At 36.9% G+C, this 20,564-nt stretch overlaps 1 protein-coding gene across 6 annotated transcripts in view; it reads right to left on the bottom strand.

Annotated features, from left to right (window-relative positions):
• The window catches only part of Larp4B (La-related protein 4B), a 45,377-nt gene that overhangs the window by 4,536 nt on the left and 20,277 nt on the right, over positions 1-20,564 (bottom strand). For 5 of the 6 annotated variants that reach the window (XM_022070790.2, XM_087344488.1, XM_087344526.1 and 2 more), the window contains 11 exons: positions 20,356-20,517; positions 18,354-18,490; positions 17,818-17,930; positions 16,447-16,587; positions 15,702-15,920; positions 14,458-14,618; positions 12,950-13,366; positions 5,719-5,988; positions 2,881-3,189; positions 1,780-2,137; positions 190-367 (listed from right to left, as the gene is read on the bottom strand). In XM_022070790.2, coding sequence (XP_021926482.1) covers positions 190-367; positions 1,780-2,137; positions 2,881-3,189; positions 5,719-5,988; positions 12,950-13,366; positions 14,458-14,618; positions 15,702-15,920; positions 16,447-16,587; positions 17,818-17,930; positions 18,354-18,490; positions 20,356-20,517 — 2,465 coding nt within the window. The remainder of the gene's footprint in view (positions 1-189; positions 368-1,779; positions 2,138-2,880; positions 3,190-5,718; positions 5,989-12,949; positions 13,367-14,457; positions 14,619-15,701; positions 15,921-16,446; positions 16,588-17,817; positions 17,931-18,353; positions 18,491-20,355; positions 20,518-20,564) is intronic. The other variant, XM_087344508.1, reaches the window with a different exon arrangement.

Raw genomic sequence — 20,564 nt, 5'->3', positions numbered from 1 at the left:
AATCCTGCAGGATTAAAAATTTAGAACCTAAACATATTAGGAAATGTATGCATAGCATAATTCAGGCTTGTCCATCAGAATCTGACCTCTAACCTTAACTAAGGTAACCAAATGAACCATGGTAATCAAGGCAGTGAGAGATTACCCACTGTCACTGCACAATTTACAAGCATGGCTTTAACAACTAACCTCGTACATCACCATGCTGCTGCACTACACGTGTTGTGCTTCCTTCCTTCTTCCGGTCCCTCTCCTTTTCTTTTTCCTGTTCTGTGCTCTGTTTTTCACGCAACATACGTTCAACCTTCTCCTTGTGGTGCTGTGCAACTTGTGCATAACTCAGGCGTGTTGGACCTCCTGCTGCATCCTGTTCAACACCATCCATCAAAAGCATAAACTAAAAGGATGTGAAGAAACAAACAATGACCTGCACTATTTGGAGTCAAAAAGTGATCACTAGACATATAAAGACAGCCAATATATCATACATGTTGCTATGCGCTGACTCAGCAAACTCAGCACAAAATAAAAATCTCAACCTCTTCCCCTATCATTACTATTAACCATGCAAATGCAATTCAACGTTTCACCAAAGAAAAATTGAAGTATAAAGCAATTTTAAAATCCCTACTTCCTTAATAATTTCCACACCAAACACCACCAACAGCCAAAGAAAAAAGTACAGCCAGTCTTAAAATTACATTCACTGTAACATTTTCCCACTTTCTTTCTTGGCCATCTGGAGAATGTGATAGGAACGTTTGTGTACAACCGTCTTTTAAATTTACAAATAACACTATTATATAATCACAAACTAATAAAAGGAAAGAAAAAGTGCATGTGGAATATACTTTGGTCCTTTCACCTTTTGACCAAGAATGTTGGTCTGGTGCCAGGGCCAATGGTTACCAACAGTTTTTCTCCAATTCTTTGCTACACTGTCACCATCAGCATCAAACTATCATTACTAGACATCATATCTAATGCTGAATTGTCATTTCCTAACATACCCATGATGGGTGGGGCCATGCAATTCTTCTGTCCAGAATGGTTAAGTGGTACATAGTCATTGTATCATTCATACTGTAGAGAATTTTTCTGTGGTTAATACAGACACAATGCAGACAAAATGGTCAATACAAGTGAATAAAATGTTGGCTAGTGACACTTACAACTTCAAATGACTTCAATGTGTTACTGACAGTAATGCCCATGCATTGTTGAAGTTCACAGGCACTGACAACATAACAGCAGCTCACCGTAGACCAGCAACGGCCATCAGACCAGTGGACTAATAGCTAAGTGCCCAATATAACTCCTGTGCAACCAACATCCACTGAAGTGTTACTAAATATGGTTCTGTAAAGAACTTACCTTTATGCTCTGTTAAAAAAACCACAATCTTGTGATTTTAAACTTGTTTTTTGCCACTGATGATGACCTCTTGAGGTCATAACGCATTTGGCATTAGTGTCCTTCAGTGTAAACAGTTTTGTTTGTATGCATATTTTATAGCTTGTAGCAGTTAGAGTACATACCAGTTTGTCACCCTGTGGTGTCTAGCAGCAGATGATTCACTTGAAAGCAAAGCAACTGGCTATGTACCTGGTAAACAGTCAACTGCTGATCAATGCTGTTTCAAGAATCACCAAATCACAGCATGATCAAAGAAGGGTTAGATGAGGCTGATGAGGCTATCTCATTTGGGGACACAGGATTTGCATAATTATGGTGTATATAAACTAAATAAATAATTTAAAAACACCAAGTTTAGCTTACTGTTGCAGAACAAACATCTGCCTGGGATGGAACTGAAGTCGGAGCGGTATGGCTAGCCATGGTAGCAGAGCCAGTGCTGGATGTAGTGGCCACCATCAAACGGGCAGGTGCTGGTGCAACATCTGTCACCACCACAGCACTAGTCATTGTGGCAGCATTGGTCGTGGTGGGCACTGGTTTGCTGAGCGAGGTAACTGCATTTGCTGCAGCTTGTTTTTGTTGCTGCTGCTGTTTGTTGGTAACTGATTCTCCAGGCTTGCTACTTATAGACCCACTCACACCAACTATTTCACCATTTAGGAGAATATCATCAGTCTTAGTAGATTTGTCAGCCATACATTTGACAACAGGAACTGTCCTGTAAATAAATGGATTCCCAGTTTAAAAACGAGTAAAAATAAAGCAGTATTTTACACAAGAATGAAAATGTGGATAAAACTGTGAAGGGAAACAGTCTTAGATTACAGTAAAGCTGTCCCACTAAATGTCATGAGGGTGAGGAGCTATAGCTCCTACTCATTCTTGACTTCATCATTAGATGGAGATGAGTGGGAAAAGGTACTGAAAATATTATGGCATTACATGCACACAACATTCAAGCACACCTCCACAAGGACCAACAGATGGGATAACATTTACAGGCAGAACTTCTAGAAAAAGCAACAGATGTTCTAAATTTTATTAGGTGCAAGTGGTAACATATAACACACAAGGCACAATAAAATTAAGGTTTTGCTGTGTGTCTCATTTGACGCCTAGGCACAAAAGATAGTGACTGTACCTAAGTAACACAGAGACAAAAAAGAGAGAGAGGATTACCCAGAGTTTATACATGTAAATCACTGAACACTAAATTCAACGCAGTGCAACCAGATCTGACGAGAAATACTTCGAGACTGATGAAAGCATTTTCAGTATAGAAACAATCTACAACAAAGTGAGAAATTTCTTTAACATTTTTTGTGTAAGGCTGTACAAGGAAAATTGCTGATACTAAATCGCAGGCTTAAATTATCTAACATGCTACAACAAATAATGCAGTTAGTAACCAACAGTGATATGTTTGGAATTTTCACACATTTTCAACACAAATGAACATACTTATCTGGAGAAGGGGGTGGAGTCTGCAAGACTGTATGAAGACCTGGGTCACTGCTTGTCCCCACATCTTTCACTTCTCTGTCACATGAAGGCGCAGGGGATTGAGCTTGGGAAGGGAGTGGAACTTGACTAGTCTGCTGAGGTGGTGCTGGAGGCTGTTGTGCCTTTGTCTCAGGAGTAGAGGCTGCTTTTGGAACAGGAGATGCTGGTGATGCTGCGCGTGGAGGAGTGCAGACAAGTACACCACTGTCCTTTTCTTTAGTGTTTGTGCTCTTCGGTTTGGTAGTGCCTTTTACGACATCTGACAACCTATAATGCATAAAATAAAGCAAAAAATTGCCCTAAGTGCAATTACATGGCATCTGTGAAGAAAGAAAACATTTAATACTGAACACTAAAAACCATCACCTCATTAACAAATGTAAATGCATGTAGACACTACTTTCATATCAGCAGTTATCACTGTAGTTCAGTACTAGCATGCACATGCACCAACAGCTCAGCAATACGGGTATGAGACAGCATACTAGAACAAGATGCTGCACTCTGTGGTGTAACAGTCATCCTTTTTATAAGAAAAGCTTATAAGACCATGCAGTACTACGGAACAACCGAACAAATCACTGAAAGTATCAGCCTTAAAAATCTAGAACAAAGTAGAGAGTAAAGAAACAAGGAACCAAAAATATGGTCAATAGTGCAGAATCAAGACACACCTGACAATGTTAATGATTAATTCATAAAATTAGACCACTGTGTCTCTGCTGGGTAAGACGATATATTGATGAGTAGGATCAAATACAGAACACTAGATGCATCAACCCACGAAAGAAAATATACACATCTGGTAAAACAAAACTCTCAATGGTGGTTGATTCATGCTGGAGTCCAGATGGTTCTGTACAGTAGCAGGGTCCCTACTGCATTTATTTGAATTAAATAACTCAACCAGTGGGTGACAAATAGCACAACCAATGATAGTTAATCCTTGCACTGGTTACATTCACGTTACCTGTCAACTTCACGGTCTTTTTAAATATATAATTTAATTATCAAAGTTACATTTAAACACATGGAACTGACTGAGACATAGATCTCTTATTTTGGGTTATATTTCATATTCAATATTTCTGTGACATATAGTAACCTGAACTTGAAGTCACATATGAAACATTCACACAGAACAGAATACAATCGGATAAAATACCACACTGACATATGAGGTGGACAAGTAGTGAACTGAACTCTATGTTAAGACATAATATTCAGCTTATCCAATGAAGGCATAAAATTACAGCACAATATAAAACACACAAGTTTTTCACATGTTTTCAAATACTTTAAATGGCTTGTGTGTCCAATGAGATGATGATTTACCTTTTTTATTACATTTTAAACACCTTTCTGTAAGAGGCAAACACGTCCAAAGCATGGATTTGCTAAACCCTCTAGAGCCAAGGTCAAGAATGCACAGACTTCTAAATCCATTCTATGCCTTAACTGTTAGGAAACTTTACTTTTAAATGCAAAATATAACACTACTCACACGTACTAATCACTAAACACCAGTTGTGACTAAATGTTGAATGACAGTGGTAACAGCTTCTAATAGAATTGTAACTAATCAAAATCCAGTCTACACATGGATTAAGTTGCTAAAAAGTCCCCTGCAAAAGGTATTCATGTCATTGTAATTGCATAAGGGTAATTCAAACAAGAACAAATGCTTTACTACAAGGGCAATTTGAAAATTACTGGCAACACTGCAGAAATCCACACTGGAGTTAGCAGGAAACAACTTTGCCAGAATACAAATCACGCTGCATTATCAGCCTGTTTTCACAAATGCATATTAATGTTAGTACTGTACTGTAACGGTATGAAGCATTAGGTGACACACAAAACCGTACTTAGAAAAATGTTCTGGAGGTATAGGCAGAGTTGCTTCACCAGAATCCAGGCTGCATGATGGTAAAAATCCATGCAATACAAAGGAATATAAGAAGCCTGTGGGCAAGAAGCTCTGACAAACTGTGGATGCATGCCCTTCAAAGTGGGAGAGAACTTTATGTCTGATAAGCCAACTTCAATTAACAACAGAATTATTTCTTTTTAAATTTCAACATTACACAAAAGTTTAGTCCTTATTATGTAGTCCCGAAACCATACTGCTACTCTAGACTGTGGACTTCTTGGCTATAATGCCACGCAGACTTGTAGGTGGTTACCAACATCTGGAAGAAAGCTACTGCCTCCATCTACATGGTATTCCACTCCCAAGACTATACAACATAACCCTTATGGCCACAACCCATATTTTTCACAGCTGTAGAAACTTTGAATCTCATATACTGATAATTTATGTGGAAACTACATACATTACAGAATGCAATATCTCATTCACTTTCAAATCACAAAGAATTTGCCTTCTTGCACAAGCATTGGTGACACTTTACAGATTTCCAAAACATTTTCTGCAGAGTGCTGATTTTTAGTCCCAGATATCAGAACTGAGCTGCATTTTGCCAAATTGCCTTCACTCTTCCTAGACTTTGCAACTTAATATAAAAGGCGCTCTCACACACAGCTGATCCATACATTAAAGATGAGTGTTCAGGCAAAACTAAACAGATAAAATAAAGTTCACTTGGACATTCTGGATAAACAGCAACATATAAACAATGTTTTACATCTTTCTACATTTATTTTACGCTGAATTCGTCTGATGCCCTTGGACGTAAATATTTAGATGATCATGTGTTCATCCTGATGAAAATGTTACACAGAACAGCAAATCTATTGAACTACATTCACAAGAAATGCCTGATACTAACTCACCTATTTTCCCATTGTGAACTTGAACTGTCCACTTGCACAGTCTCAACTGGAGGAGTGCTCTTGCAACTCACACCAGCTCCTCCTTCCAACCCTGGTAATGGGGGAAAGGCAGTGGCCTCTAGATCAAACTGTATTCCCTTTGAGGAATCTGTTCCAGTGCCGTCCCTGTTTAGGGGCTGGGGACTACCTCCTGAGGTAGATTTTCCACTCCCCATCATGGATGACCTTCCAGGACCAATCACCTCATCCTCCTTCCTCCTTCGCCGATGTCTACAAAGTCAATATCGGAGAAATCAGCCGAGCTCACCAATTGCAGCAACATAAAGTTACACACATGAACAGGGACAGACCTTCCCCTACATGTGCATTACTGATAAGGCTCCGGCATCTGTAGGTTCAGTCCTGCATCTGTCACTGCCACCATTTCTCCAGAAGTGATGTTATGCACTGTATTAGCCACCAACCAAAAATGCCAATGCACACTACACAGGTACCACATTCCCCCCTTAACAATTTGAGGCTATCCACATCATGCAATTTCATTCCAAAGCACATATTTACACACATACACACAAAATTACTGCTAACAGCCTAATGGGATTTCCATTATAAATAATTTCAAACCATTTCAAATTTACAACAAAGAATAAAAACTTCTACCTACAGGGCACTTCAATAAGACAACTATCCTCAGGACTATGATAGTAAAAGAAAACAATACACAAACCAACATTTCCAATTTTATATTTTTAATGACTTATTTCCATTTACAAGGAAAATACTTTTGATTTTACAGACATGTTGCTGGAGGCAAATTTGTAGGAGAGGGGGATTAAATATGGCCAACATTATTACAATTTCAAAATTTGTATTTTAATGGCTATTAATTCTTCTTTACAAAGAAATATTCACTATTTTAACAGACAAGAGTGGAGTGCTTAATAGACTTAATGAGAAATAATTTATATTTGATTGTTATAAGTGCATAAAGTTTTCATAGAGCAGAGCTATGACTATTCTTAAGTGACATGTTGGTACAAAAATAACTTTTTCAACCAAGATGGGCTAGAATTTAAAATTCCCACGTAATACACATTTATTGCAATGCCAAAAATTCTCAGAGAACTGCTGTACACAAAAACCTTGTCATAAATATTTACAAAAGAAATCACAATTATATTGGAAGGGGATGAGGAGTAGGGGGAGAGAAAGATTTGTTAAGAATGCATGCTGTTTAGTCTAATTCAGTCATGCCAACAACACTTTTAAGTTGAAGTTTCAAAATTTTGATTAGATCAATAACTGTTTAAATGCCAAATGATGGCAACCACCCTCATGTATGTCTGCATCCACTCTACATACATTTCTACAATTTTATTCAAGTTCATTTCTAAGAGACAGGAATTTCCATGCTGCCTGTTATAAGCATTTTAATTCTGTGCATAAATTACAAAGTTTCTATAAGGGATATTTTCTCATGACTAATATTTTAGTAGGACTCTTTGCCTGTAGGATCCGTGACCAACCATAAAACCAGCCAATCCAAATTTACATAAATACCACCACCACCTTCCAACAAAAAGTGACATCAAAATAGAGCAATGAAATCAGCACAATAACTTTTGTTATATGAACTTCAGAAACCAGAATCAGTTATTCACTACCGAAGTATGCAAATTAAATTTCTCCAGTCAAAAAGTGAGACACCTCTATTAGAAAGCAGAAATTGTAGAGAATACAAGCGTGGGACAGGTTAAGACAAATGTTTAATTCCATTGTTTTGAAGAAAAATAAATGTCTGCCAAAGTGATGAATATCCCAAGAACCCTCCAGGCAGCAGAAATAATAAAATCAAAGGTTCATGATTTTGTTAAAAATGAAAGAAGACTGGCTACCTAAGAAATGGTTGAAAATGTAGGAATTCCTTACAGATTTTGCAGAATCATTGGGAATGATGCATGACTCAGCCAAATTCAATCCATAACCGCTGACATGGGAGAAGGCTGCCTGTATGTGGCATCTTACTAGCTTGAATGTATAAAAACCAGTAAGAACATCATGAAAAATACCTAACAGGTCATAGAATATAAATCTAGTAATGAACCAGACACTAAGCAGCAACCAATACAAAAACAATATTAAACATGCCAAAAATATGTGTGCCAAATTCATACCAAACCAGAGTGATGCCATTTGTCTTCAATCATGTGCAACATGGTCCACAAGACAACCCCATTACATGCAACTTATACTTTGTTACTTCTAAATTCAAATGCTTCTCTCTTATTTGCAATGCAAGGGCCTACATCCTCAGGTGATAAGAAAATGCAAACAAAATAAGAAGTTTGAAAGTAAAAGAAGACACAAGAAACAACATTTTCTTCTAATGCTTGTATTTTTTATCTTTACTAACTTCTGTGGATTTGTTGTTCATCACAGATTGAGCATCATTACCTTACTGGTTTGATGTCTTGTGATTAAGTATAATGAAATGCTTCTAATATTACTACAGTTTACAGAGGCATACAAATGCAAAGGCACCAACTAAACTTCATATTCAGCTCGGGTGACAACTGCTGGTATAGACTAATAACAGCAAGAAACATTTTAATCAATCCACAAAATAAATAAACTGGTCAGAACTGTTAACCTATGCGATTACTGGAACATAATGTCCTTTCTAACTGTAAGAAATCTGTACAAATTTTCTGTCTCCCCATTTTATGAAAACCTTGGACTAAGATGAAGGGTGAAGGAAAATAACTGAAGTAAAATAGCCTTTACACTATGCATGGTTTTCCATGCACTCAAAAATAAAATGGGGGGGGGGGCAAGGTGCAACGAAAAGTTGTTCATAAAAAATACTGACTGGTGGCACACTGTAATCACACTTCAAATATCAAGTAAACCCAGTTTCTGTAAATGTCTCACATCATCCTCCAAAATAAACGTAGTACTAAATGCTTCCTCACAATGTAGCATGCACATGCTTACAGACAAAAGTTTATTTAATAATGCAATTATAAAGAAACTGACCAAACAGTTGTACAGCAAATTATTAAAGAGCCACATTTCTGATAGTTTTCCCTAGTTTTATGCACAACTGATGAGCAATAATTACCACCAGGATATCTGTAATTACAAAATCTAAATGTCATTGTTTCAACCACTGTTCCACATACCTTCCACAAACACATGCAAGTAGGCCCACTCATACAAATTACATATAATCATCTGTCTATATACCATTCACCTGTCTAAACTAAGTTCCTGAATAATGCCTGGTTAGGTCTCCACAGAATCAGCATGCAGGGCCTGTATAACCAGACCAGTAACACTGAGATAGCATCAAGTGATGAACATTTTTCATTTTTATGCACTCATTTTAAACCAGTTCTAAATAGCACCACATAATGAAAACCGTCAATGTCAGCCTGCTGAATCACAATGAATGCCACATGGACCAGTAGGCAGATACCAAAGTTTGGAAGAATATACTGCCCCCCTCCTACAGGAATTCAGATAGATACATTGGTATCTACATACAAGTCTACATGGTGTTACAAATCAGAAGACAAAAATTATCTTCACTGCCATGAGGAAAACTGCTACTGCTGCATGGTAGGATGATTATGAACCAAAATGAAATTCACATGACCAACCTTCATTGCAGACTTCTTAATGCAAAACTACAATTAAATGTTCCATGTAGCTTTGAGATTAAATATGGACGGATGTAACCTCCCATAACACATTCATTTATACCCTTTTTATGAAGAACACATCATAACTGTATATTAATAATGATAAAAGTTCTCCCCTGTGCTTAAGCAACACACCATGAAGGCAAGAGCCACAAAGGTAAGGCACCATGCATTCTTAATCTTGACTTTAGACAGAGGTAAGTGACAAGATCTATATTCCATCCACCACAATGAACAATATGGTGTAGTCCATCTAGTTATCCTTCCTTTCTTAAAGTCTATTAGAAACAGAAACCACTGCAACGAAAGAACATGTGGTGCATAAAGGCATGATAATGTTAATAAATCTCCACAAACAGTGTCAGCTGACAACACCTATCTAGAAAAAATTGGTTTAATACCTTCCATGCCATGTACATTTTAAAAGAATGTAATTTCTTTTGCAATTTCAACAATAACTTACATATTTTACTTTAAAGAACATAAAAATAGTTGGCCTATAGTGTCAAGAACTGGGAGGAAAATCTTAAAATCAAACATATTTAGTCAGAAGAGGTCACTGATGCAACTTGCATGCAGAGTTAAATTAACCAGTGGATACACTAGTCAGAAAGACACCTTTTAAATTAACCAGAGTAACATTTCTGCCACCATGAAAAAATATTTTCAGGAAATTCTCTCGCACTGGTGTGTGACCTCAGTGCCCATAGATATGATACATTTGAATGCGTTACCATCTGTTTAAACTGGAACACCTTCCTACTCGAACGTACTACACTCCGGCATTCACATGGAGAGAAAACAGATTATTTTAGTTCATGACAAGCAAATCTTATGATGGTGCATGTATGTTCCATGACTCAGCTATCTGCAGTAAATTACCACTTTCTTCGCACAAATTTGCTCCTATATGGAGATGTACTCTCTGGACAAAACATTCAAAACAACTATCACTCAGTGAGTGGAGTACCTGTAAATTACTTCAGTCCACGGTTTTTATCACAATATAATGTGTTAATTTCTCTGCTTTTGTTCAATTTTAACCATATATAGCAATTCTCAATTTCAGTTCAATGAACAGGGAAATACAATGTGCCTGAAAGTCATGATGCAGTTTTCAAGTTTTGCTACTTAGTAGCATCAGAAATATGGAGGGGTGTGTGTGTGTAATAGTTTACCTTTTATTTTTATCAAAACCTTTGGTAACTAATCAAGTGTTTACAGTGTAAATAAAATACCATGCATTCACCTGCCTGAAGGCTCTAGACCTGGTGAATGTACGTACCCGTTCCAAGTACTGAACTCTCATTCACAATTTGTATTTAAGAGCAGGCATGCAATAAGTCAGTATTCTTGGTTCCAAAGAAACTTTCAAGAATGCAGAGCTGCTACTGTGAAGAATAATGATTCTGGAAAACGTAAGTATGGATGAAGTCTGAAGGTTTCTGATGATGCATTATAATATGACTCTGGTCTGATGCTAGATCAACCGAGGAGCCCAACAAAAACGGTTTCTGTCCTTTCATTTTTACCATCAGACATGAAGATATGGCTTCTGAAATGTGATTTTATTCACAATTTAGACAACGGACAAAGTCCAAGAAACCAGTTTTACAGAAGTTGGTAAATGGTTTCTTGAACATATATTAAGAAATCAAGCAATGTACTGTGATTTGCCTGTGTACTAATAAGAAGCTACTGATGGTTTCTAATTATATTCATGCTGTGAACACCTGTTTGTTTCAGTAATATTTTGAAAAACAACACAGATGCAGTTGCAGTCTGGGAATGCTTTGGTACCTGTAATCTTCATACAGTGAAACCTCTATCCATCATTCCCCGAACTATCGTTTTCCCGGATGCATCGTCCGTTTTGTTCGGTCCCGAATACATCCCATATAAAATAATGTTACATTTTCCCACTTCTATCGTTCCTCAAACTATCGTTTTATTGCATCAATCGTTCAAAAATCTTAGTCCTAGCCCACAATTTTCCCGCAATGACCGTTCTGAGAAATCATAACGAAATTTACGCAATATTTTTAGAATTTAAAATGCTGGGTTTTGAGATAAATTAATACCGAAACACGCACAATGTTTTTGGACTACACAGTAGCGGTAACCTGTTATGTCGCCCAACCAGCACAGATTCTTTTGGAATGAGGGGTCAGCGGTGCAGGGGTGATAGTTGGAGTGAATGGCGGTGCTCATTGTCAGAAATTTTACGAGTTTAATTAGGGTGCACTCATATTTCGTTCCAGCGATGCCAGATGGCATGTGCAGTGTGAATTTCTTCATAAATGCTTTTATTATAAGTACAAAGGAAAGGCGGGCGACACTTTTCATTCTTCTGGTTCATCTCGTTTCCAGTGGTTCAGTGTCTTCCTATTATTGTTTGCGGAGGGGGTGGGAGTGGTGAGGAAGAGGAAGATGACGAATGCGAGCCCGAAACTGTGCCAAGTTTTGCCAAAGAACATGCTGCATTGTCAAAAGTGAAGTCGTTCTTTTATGCGCACATCAGTGAACGTGACGAAAACATTTTGAAAGTGGAAAGGGCTCTGTTTGGCCTAAAACGTAAAGTTTCGACAAACCAGTTGTCCATTAAAGACGTTTTTGGTAAAAAGAAATAACTTTGAAAGAGAAACATTGTTTTTTTAAATTTTTAATGCTTTCCCGCAACTATCGTTTTTATTTCCCACCCCCGCCAAAAACGATGCATTGAGGTTTCACTGTATTAAATGCTGCTAGTCTATGGGTGATTGCCATGATCACCATCAATTTATTTCTAGTCACTGTAACTGTGTTACCAATATAAACAATATTACGATTGTCAGAACTCTTGGTTGACTCATGATCGCTCTCTGGCATGTTGCGAGTAGTGCTCATGAACATCCATTCGGTATTATGTGCAGTGCCACTCCACATCACCCTTCATAAAGACTACCAATATCCTCTAAAACTTCACATATATGCTAGTCTTTCATCAGACAGTGAGCCACGTGCACTAATATTCATGTTTATGTAAAATGTGAAGTCCCACACAGAACCAAACAGCATGAAAGTTACTAAGCACAGCGAATTATACTTTCCATTTGATAACAACAAATCTAAATAAACTCTATCATAATCTGGCAATGTGATATATGCAAAAACCTTCATTGTATCCACTGCAATGATTTAGAAACATCACCTTTCAGCAGAGATTGTAATCGCGAGCATAAACAACAGACGGCTGGTGGATCAGCCAGTCAAGACATGCAGCAGAACCCTTGGCCACATGGTACTAGAGGGGTTAAGGACTTCTGTATAGCAAAGGAATCTTGCCTTGTGACAATATTTTCAAATATGATAACATCTGTATAAAGAAAACCCACACACACATTCAAAACTCCCGAGTTTCACATATGTTGAATTCTTTTACCATATCTAGCATTCACCATTTGTATATGAACCACAGCCCATTCACACTTCAGAAATAAATATGAGGAAAACAATTCACAATGAAATGAATTCAATGTAATTATTACCTTGGGGGCATAGGTTCCTTGTTAGTTGAAGCTTCTCTTGACTGTCGATACGAATTGTCTTCACTATCTGAACGCTGAGAAGGGCCACCAGGAGTACTCTGACTAGGTCCGGTGCAAACTGGGTCACTGTTATCCTGCAGTACAGAGGGGTGATGGCTCTTGGAATGATTGTGATGACACTCAGCAGTTACTCCAACAGCTGGCTGCTGTGGCGGTTGCTGTTGCTGCGGTACCTTAGACACAGCGCTACTACTGCACACACTCTTGGCAACAGCCGAGCCAGTGCCACCTACTGCACCACTCACATTCCCTGTTCCTCCAAGATGATATGAATGTGGAGTGTTGGACTGTCTCACCAAGCCAGCACCATTATCCATTAAATTTCCACGGTCACCACCAGGTTGGTTCCTTTTGTTTCTGCAGAATACATTACCACAAACTTAACCTCAAACATTACGGCATAACTTAACTGGCGGCACATGAATCACTGCCAATCCCCATTCTAGTTAGTGATATATGCAAATAAACTGCACAACTACTTAATGAATAGTGATTTTAGTTTTCTTTTCTCCTACAAATTAAACAAACTATGAACATTACTACCAATTTTAAAATAGGGCCCAGTATAAGTTTTGTAAATAATGTTTAACGCTTGGGTCTCACAAAGTAGAGAATTTGACTACTAGCTTTAAGAACTCTATTCAACTATGTTACTACTTTTTTGTAGGGTCTCTCCAGGCAAGTTAGTAACAATATTTTCATGTTATATACTGACTTAACAATGACAAGTGTCTGACAGCTCAAATTACTTAATAAGCCCTTGTGAAATACTTGTTACCTGTGATGACATACTTAATTTTAGTATTACAAAGATATTAACTTCTATATTGTATGTAAAAAACATTTGAGCATGCTGACAATTTGTAGTATATTACCATGAAATTGAAATCCACTCTACTGTTATATCATATCCTAATATCAATTTGAAGCATCCAACACAAACTGCAGTCATATTTTATAACTAACGTACACTTTGTTTCACCATAATTTGCCCCACATGCTTTTGCCAGTCTTGGCCATCATCACACACTTACAGAAGTGCTATGAACAATGTTATTGCTTATGAAGTCACGTTATCACTAATTTCAGCCAATCAGAGCACTCAGCAGGCTTCAGCTAATAACCAAATCCCTTTTAAAAGCATTTGGAGCTCAAATACTCTTATGAGAGTGTTTAAGATAGCACTTAAATTTTATACACTGTTTTTATCAAAATGATAATTTTACAATCCACAGTATAAACAAATGGTGCTGTAAAACAAAGGGCAACCAATTCTACCCCTAAAACAGAAACCTAATGTGCTTCAGGGCGCATCTGTGTAATGCTGGTCCCCAATGTGTTAACATTTGATTTCATCAATATTCAGTTTCCAAAACAGAAAGCAATAAAAAAAACTCCTCTAAGAACTCTTCAATAGCAAATTTTCAAATTATTGCTAACACCATTACCTGCGAGGGATAAATCTTGAACCTGGTGGTTTACTGAATGAACCCTGTGGTGCAAGACCATTCACAGAAAACACACTGCCAATATCGAAGTAAGCGTGACTTGCTGGACCCCACGGTTGGAGCATACTTGGAGGATAAAATGGCTGGTGCTGTTGGAAAGTCTATAAAAAAAATAATCATACACATGCCCGCACACACAAATGTTTAAGTAATATATATTGCGACAGTTAACAAAATGAAAGGCTGAACTTGTAATTATGTGAGATTTCATAATGAAGTTCTGGGACAGCATACAAATAATTTTCCAATGGAATAACATAATTAAAATTGTCATGTTTGGAGGAGAGAGTTAACTACTTAGTGGGTACATGGTATAATGCATAGAAAGAGTATCACGGAATTTTTCAAACAAAAATGTAAGAAGTCCTCACAGGCAGGACCATAATTATATTCAATAAAAATTTTGATAAGTGTGACCTAACACATACAGCATGTCCCAAAAAGATGTATATACATGCACATGAATACATGTAAATAAACACGTAAACTAAAAAGTACCTTATTCTCATCAACTTCACTCGAGAGATACAGGCTCTATTAAACCATTAAATGTAGACACGGATGATTATCAGAAAAGTGGCAGGAATTATGTTCCATTCAGTGCACAAAGCTGTATATAGCTTAACTGTCCAGAAGTTGGCTATGGCTGAACATAGCAACCTAGATCACAGTATCCTGCTAAATGATTCTAGTACTCTGGCAAAGAAATAGACATGAACATCAAGGAAAGATACAGACTGAGCTCCACCCTAACACGAATAGGGACGAGTTCTACAGGGGCCATGGACGCAACAAATTCACACTCTGAAGGAACAGGCCTTAAAGACAAGATATACTTCCTTCTAACCTGAACTTCCTACTGTATGTGGAATTCAAGATTAATGGTTAACTTTGTATTTCCAAGCTACACAAAATAAAAGCCTTACACCAATCAGGGCAGAAATGCAACTGATGCAAGTCCTTTATGGTAATAATTATGTACCATCAATAGAGCTGAAAGGCACACTTGGAAAAAATGTGTTTCAAAGCACAAAAGACATGTGTAACATTCTAAAATAAACACAGCAAAGTTTGGTACACAGTTCAAAGAAAAACAATGGAAAGAAAAGGATGCAGAATATGAATAAAAGAAAATTTCAGCAAAAATTCTGCCAATGTGAAATAGTAATATAAATGTTACTTACATATACATGAACCTGATTTCCATAGTTAACTGTAGGAGGTATTGAGCTACCATTAGTATACAGAAACCTCTGCTGGCTGCCCTGGTAAGCAGTGGGGTCATAGAGTGCTGCAGGTGGTGTGCGGTAACCATTCTTCATTGCTGCACCCAAAGCAGGAACTGGTGGCATGGGCAACCTATTCATGGGTTTTGCTTTGATACGGGCCATTATAGGCTTACCCTAAAACAAAAGGTGACATAAAAATACAAAGACATTCTCTATAAGACCTTGAAAATGTTTTCTACTTTCCCATGACACCCCATTTTCTGGCATCCTATGCTTCATTTACACACCACTAACTTCATGTCACATAAACTACACACTTACAATTCAATTAATGCCAAGTTTGTACAGAACCGTTTAAGCTACTGCTCTCAAGTATGAAACTTGAAAATCAGGGCACATGTGACTTACGAACTGTTGAATAATTGGATGAAACAGAGACGAACATGAAGTTTACTTCATCAAGAACCTGTGATAACATGAAATACACCATCATCTTGCCATTATGCAACTGCTTGCAAACAATCTTTACACAAACCAGATATTCTTTCACACATGATGCATCTTATACAATGTAACACATCACAGAGAATTTTTTTTAATTATTCAAAATGTGAGAACACAATCACTTAATTAAATACAATATATCTTCATTCAGTCAATCTGAAAAAGTGCACATGACAACACAACAGCTGAATTTTACCTGGAACTCCCTGACTTCTTCCCTTAGGAACCTGTACGCTCTCTGGGCATCGTCATCAGACTCAAATGTCACATACCACGAGTTATTATGTGCAAATTCACATGATATTAATCTGGGACAACCTTCACCAGAAAATAAAGCCTGCAACATAATTCATACATGGCACATAACCTGTTTTTTTTTTATAGAGAACGTACTCTTTAATCATGTAACATCTGAATATTTAGTCAGTATGAATTACAAATCCCTCATAATTATTCATTTTTATAAATATTTTACAAAGGCACTTTTATTTTCAGTATTTACTCTGATACACAAATTGTAAAACATTAAAATATTTTAAACCCTGTAGCTGATGCTGCATAAATGATATGTGAAAGTTCAACTTTGTCAACCAGCCAATTCAATCCACTACTTCCAAATTTCTTGTCCTTACTTCCATAAATTTTAATCACCGAAGTTCTATACATATTAATTTTCTAATATTCTCATCCTATTATGCAAACTAAAACTGTCCAGCTACGTGTCACAGATGTTCTTTTTTTTTTGGGGGGGGGGGGGGGAGAGATAGCTTCTTCTCATTCTTGACCTCAACACTACATAGGGGTGAGTGGTCAGCATCACACACCAACCATGCTTCACAATTGAGAAAAGGGCCCGTTACACACTGAATATTAGTCTGGGTGGGCACCAGGGCTAGAAGAAAAATTCTTCAACCCTGCCTGGGATCAAACCCTTCACCCAGTCCACAGTCTGACACTGAACTAAGTCACCCCACCTCATCCATAACCTCTTTTATATCAGCAACACAGGACAAACTGTTTATAAACAGCATAGTTCTTTTCTGTGCAACATCCTCTATTCCTTATTTTATTATTTTCTCCTAGAACAAGTACCTTCCTTAGGATGTTTCACAATACAACAGAATAAAAAAGTTTCTGAAACGAGTAAGAATTTCTCAAACTGAATTTCATGATGAACTTCAGTTTTATAAATCCTTGCTGTTTCAGGTATTTCAGTTCTTAAATAATTAACAATTATAATGACTTTGGATTCTGCTTCTGTAACATTTGAAACTCAATTATTACCTACATTTATTATGAAAACATATTTTACATTAACTTGTAAAAGACTTTCACATTTATTTCTCACAATATATTTTTACCTATATAACTGTAGGCGTGACTATGAAAAATTAACAACAGTGATTACCAACACACACATGACATTTCAAACAAGCATATTCATGTTCTATAACTAATCTACTGTGACAATTTTGGACATTTTAAGAAGACACTACAAATTAAAGAACAAATCCTTTCACAATGATAGAAAAACTTTATGCTAACTAGTTGCTAAAAATATACATACTTTAACTTCATCTAAAGGTGTATTGTCTGGTATTTCACGTAAAATAACTATGCACCGCTTATGGTTTGGTCGCACCTTCTGACCCTCCTCATCTACTTGAACATTTGGTGATTCTAGAACATATAGGAAACAAACTTTTTAGCACAGTAATGTGCCATTAAATACAAATTACTTTATGTATATTTAAGGATGAAGTTGAGTGGGAGGAAGAAATTATAAATAAAACAGTTTTCACTCAAAGTATTAATTACCGGTGCATAATCAAGCAAGCACAGATGGGAAAATGTTTAGACTGCTTAATATTAACAAATATTAGCACTTTTATTTTGTACCTGGGAGATCCATGGTTTGGATCTCATCCTGGTGTCCATTTATCCTGATCTTGTGATATTTATCAGTCCCTTTAGAGAGATTCTGGGTTATCACATTAAAATACTGGTAGGCCATAAAAACTTCACCTACAGCAAACCAAGTCTGTGTACATATATTTGAAATAATACCTGTATCCTAATTACACGTAAGGCCATTACAATTACCTCTTAATACTTCAGTAATTAATTTGATATCCTTTGTTAGTTTCTTCACTTGATTAAAATTTGCAACAGTCCAGATGGGAACATATTGGTCATTATCCATTTGAGACAGCAAGTAGGCATCATTGGCCAGATTCTCTCTGAAAGACAGTTACAAAATTAGCATATAAAATCTTGTATCAACTAAAACAGCACAGCAGAATTTGTAGATTTCATACCTTTCATCCTGATCTACAAAATTTAAGTTCAGACTTGTACTGTACAACTGTGGCAAATCAGCCCCCTTACCAACTACCCAATTATTAATGCTTTAGAGCCCTATGGTAACTATATATACCACCAGGTTTAACCCAGCATTTTGTACCTATGGGCTTCATATAATTCTCACTGGAAATAGATATTATTTCCTCAAACAGCATTAATTAGTTACCTTTCCACTGGAGGTGTTGTGTTTTCTTTGAGGTATAGCCTGGATTCTTGGATGGATGAGCTTCAAAGGGTTTAATACACAAAGAATACTATATTTCACTATTCATAAGCTCATATACAATTGAGATGCACACCAACGCAATCCACATCCAAAGTTACTTATGGGCATGCCCCATGTACTGTATTTATACACTGATGATTCTCTATATTTTAAAACATGGGTCAAGTTCTGTAAAAACTTCACGGATCTATTTCATGCATAAAAAAGTTAACCTGGGCAAGATTTTAAATTATACCGAAAGAGCTACTTAATAATTCACTAGTTTCAATTATTATTAAACTTGGTTGAGTTCTGGAGAACTATTCTGTCTTATTCAGCATCTCTGTACAAACACCTTAGTTTAACACCCCTCCTCCAACCCAAACTTCATGAATTATTTTGCATACATATTGGTCTCTATAATTACAGCATTATGAATTGATCTGCATGATTGATCCTAACATTCATAACTGATAACTAGCCTCTACCTTGCCTTCACTTTCCATCTAAAATCCATCAGTGAAAACTACCCTCTGCCCAATATAATTTAAATTTTCTTCCCATTTGAAACCTGCCACTAACACTAATCCACACCTCTTCAATATCAAAATCAATGATAATTAACGTATCAATTATTACATAATCATTCACAGAATTTACACTATCAATGTCTGGATCCAATAAACTCACTTTATATCTAATCTTTCAGCCAACACAGCTGATTTACTCCTGCTACTAAAAGACTTCCATGGCCTTCAACCCTGAAACTTACTACTCCATCAAGGCAGTCTTGCAATAAGTATATAAAGCAAGAATTCGTAACAAAATGTTACATTTATTGGAATTAACCATGACAGACAAGGCCTATGACAAAATAACAACCAAGCAGTTATAAATACTTCTGTACTGGCAGCACAAAACAGAACATCTTTACATAATATGGCACCATCAATTCCCCATCTTGGATGTACATATAGATCAGCCAGAAACAAGTATTAGGACTGACCACAGTTCTGATACATATTGCACTGGCCTTAAGAAGTGTCTACAAGGTATACAAATGGTGAAACAAAAAAACTGTCAGCAAAACAGCGGAGTATTTGACTTTCTACATAATGATTTGTAATTATGGAAACTAGAATAGAAAGCCCATATTTTCATCATATCAAACACACATTTCCTTATATTTTACAAACTTGCATGGACTTTTTATATACATACGACCAAACTTTTGTATTTTTTTTGGCCCCTAGTGCACATTCTGACAGAATGATCATAATCCTGTAAATCTTTTTGGACAAAAACCACAGATAAGTATACCGAAGAGTTGCAGTTGTATTACAGTTGCCTTTCTTGGATTAAGAAAACATCACCATGGACACGTATGTGAAAGAGCACATGCACGGAAAAATGTGTAAAACACAAGGTTCATGGAAATTAAGGTCAACCCAACAAAACAATTCGACTACCAGTTTCAAACATACACAGCTCTTCTGAGACTAACAACTTACATAAAATGGTCACTGAAGAACTTACCTAGAGAAGTAATACTCGAGCTGAGATGAGAGCATTTGCTTTAACTGCTCCAGGGGGATGCCACCATCTGGCCCTGAAGGATTCGGGTCAGCGGGCGATCCCCCTGGCGGAGTGTTGGCTTGGGCGTAGGTCTCCAGCGAGTCTGTTATGCCATTCAGTGAGCTATTAAAAGAATATAACATTTTTGAAGTACCATAGTTTAGATGTTC

This window comes from Zootermopsis nevadensis, unplaced genomic scaffold (genome assembly GCF_977971745.1).
Source record: "Zootermopsis nevadensis isolate Lab colony 2312 unplaced genomic scaffold, Znev_1.0 Znev_ptg000001l, whole genome shotgun sequence".
Taxonomy (NCBI): domain Eukaryota; kingdom Metazoa; phylum Arthropoda; class Insecta; order Blattodea; family Termopsidae; genus Zootermopsis; species Zootermopsis nevadensis.
This window is presented reverse-complemented; position numbering and strand designations above follow the sequence as displayed.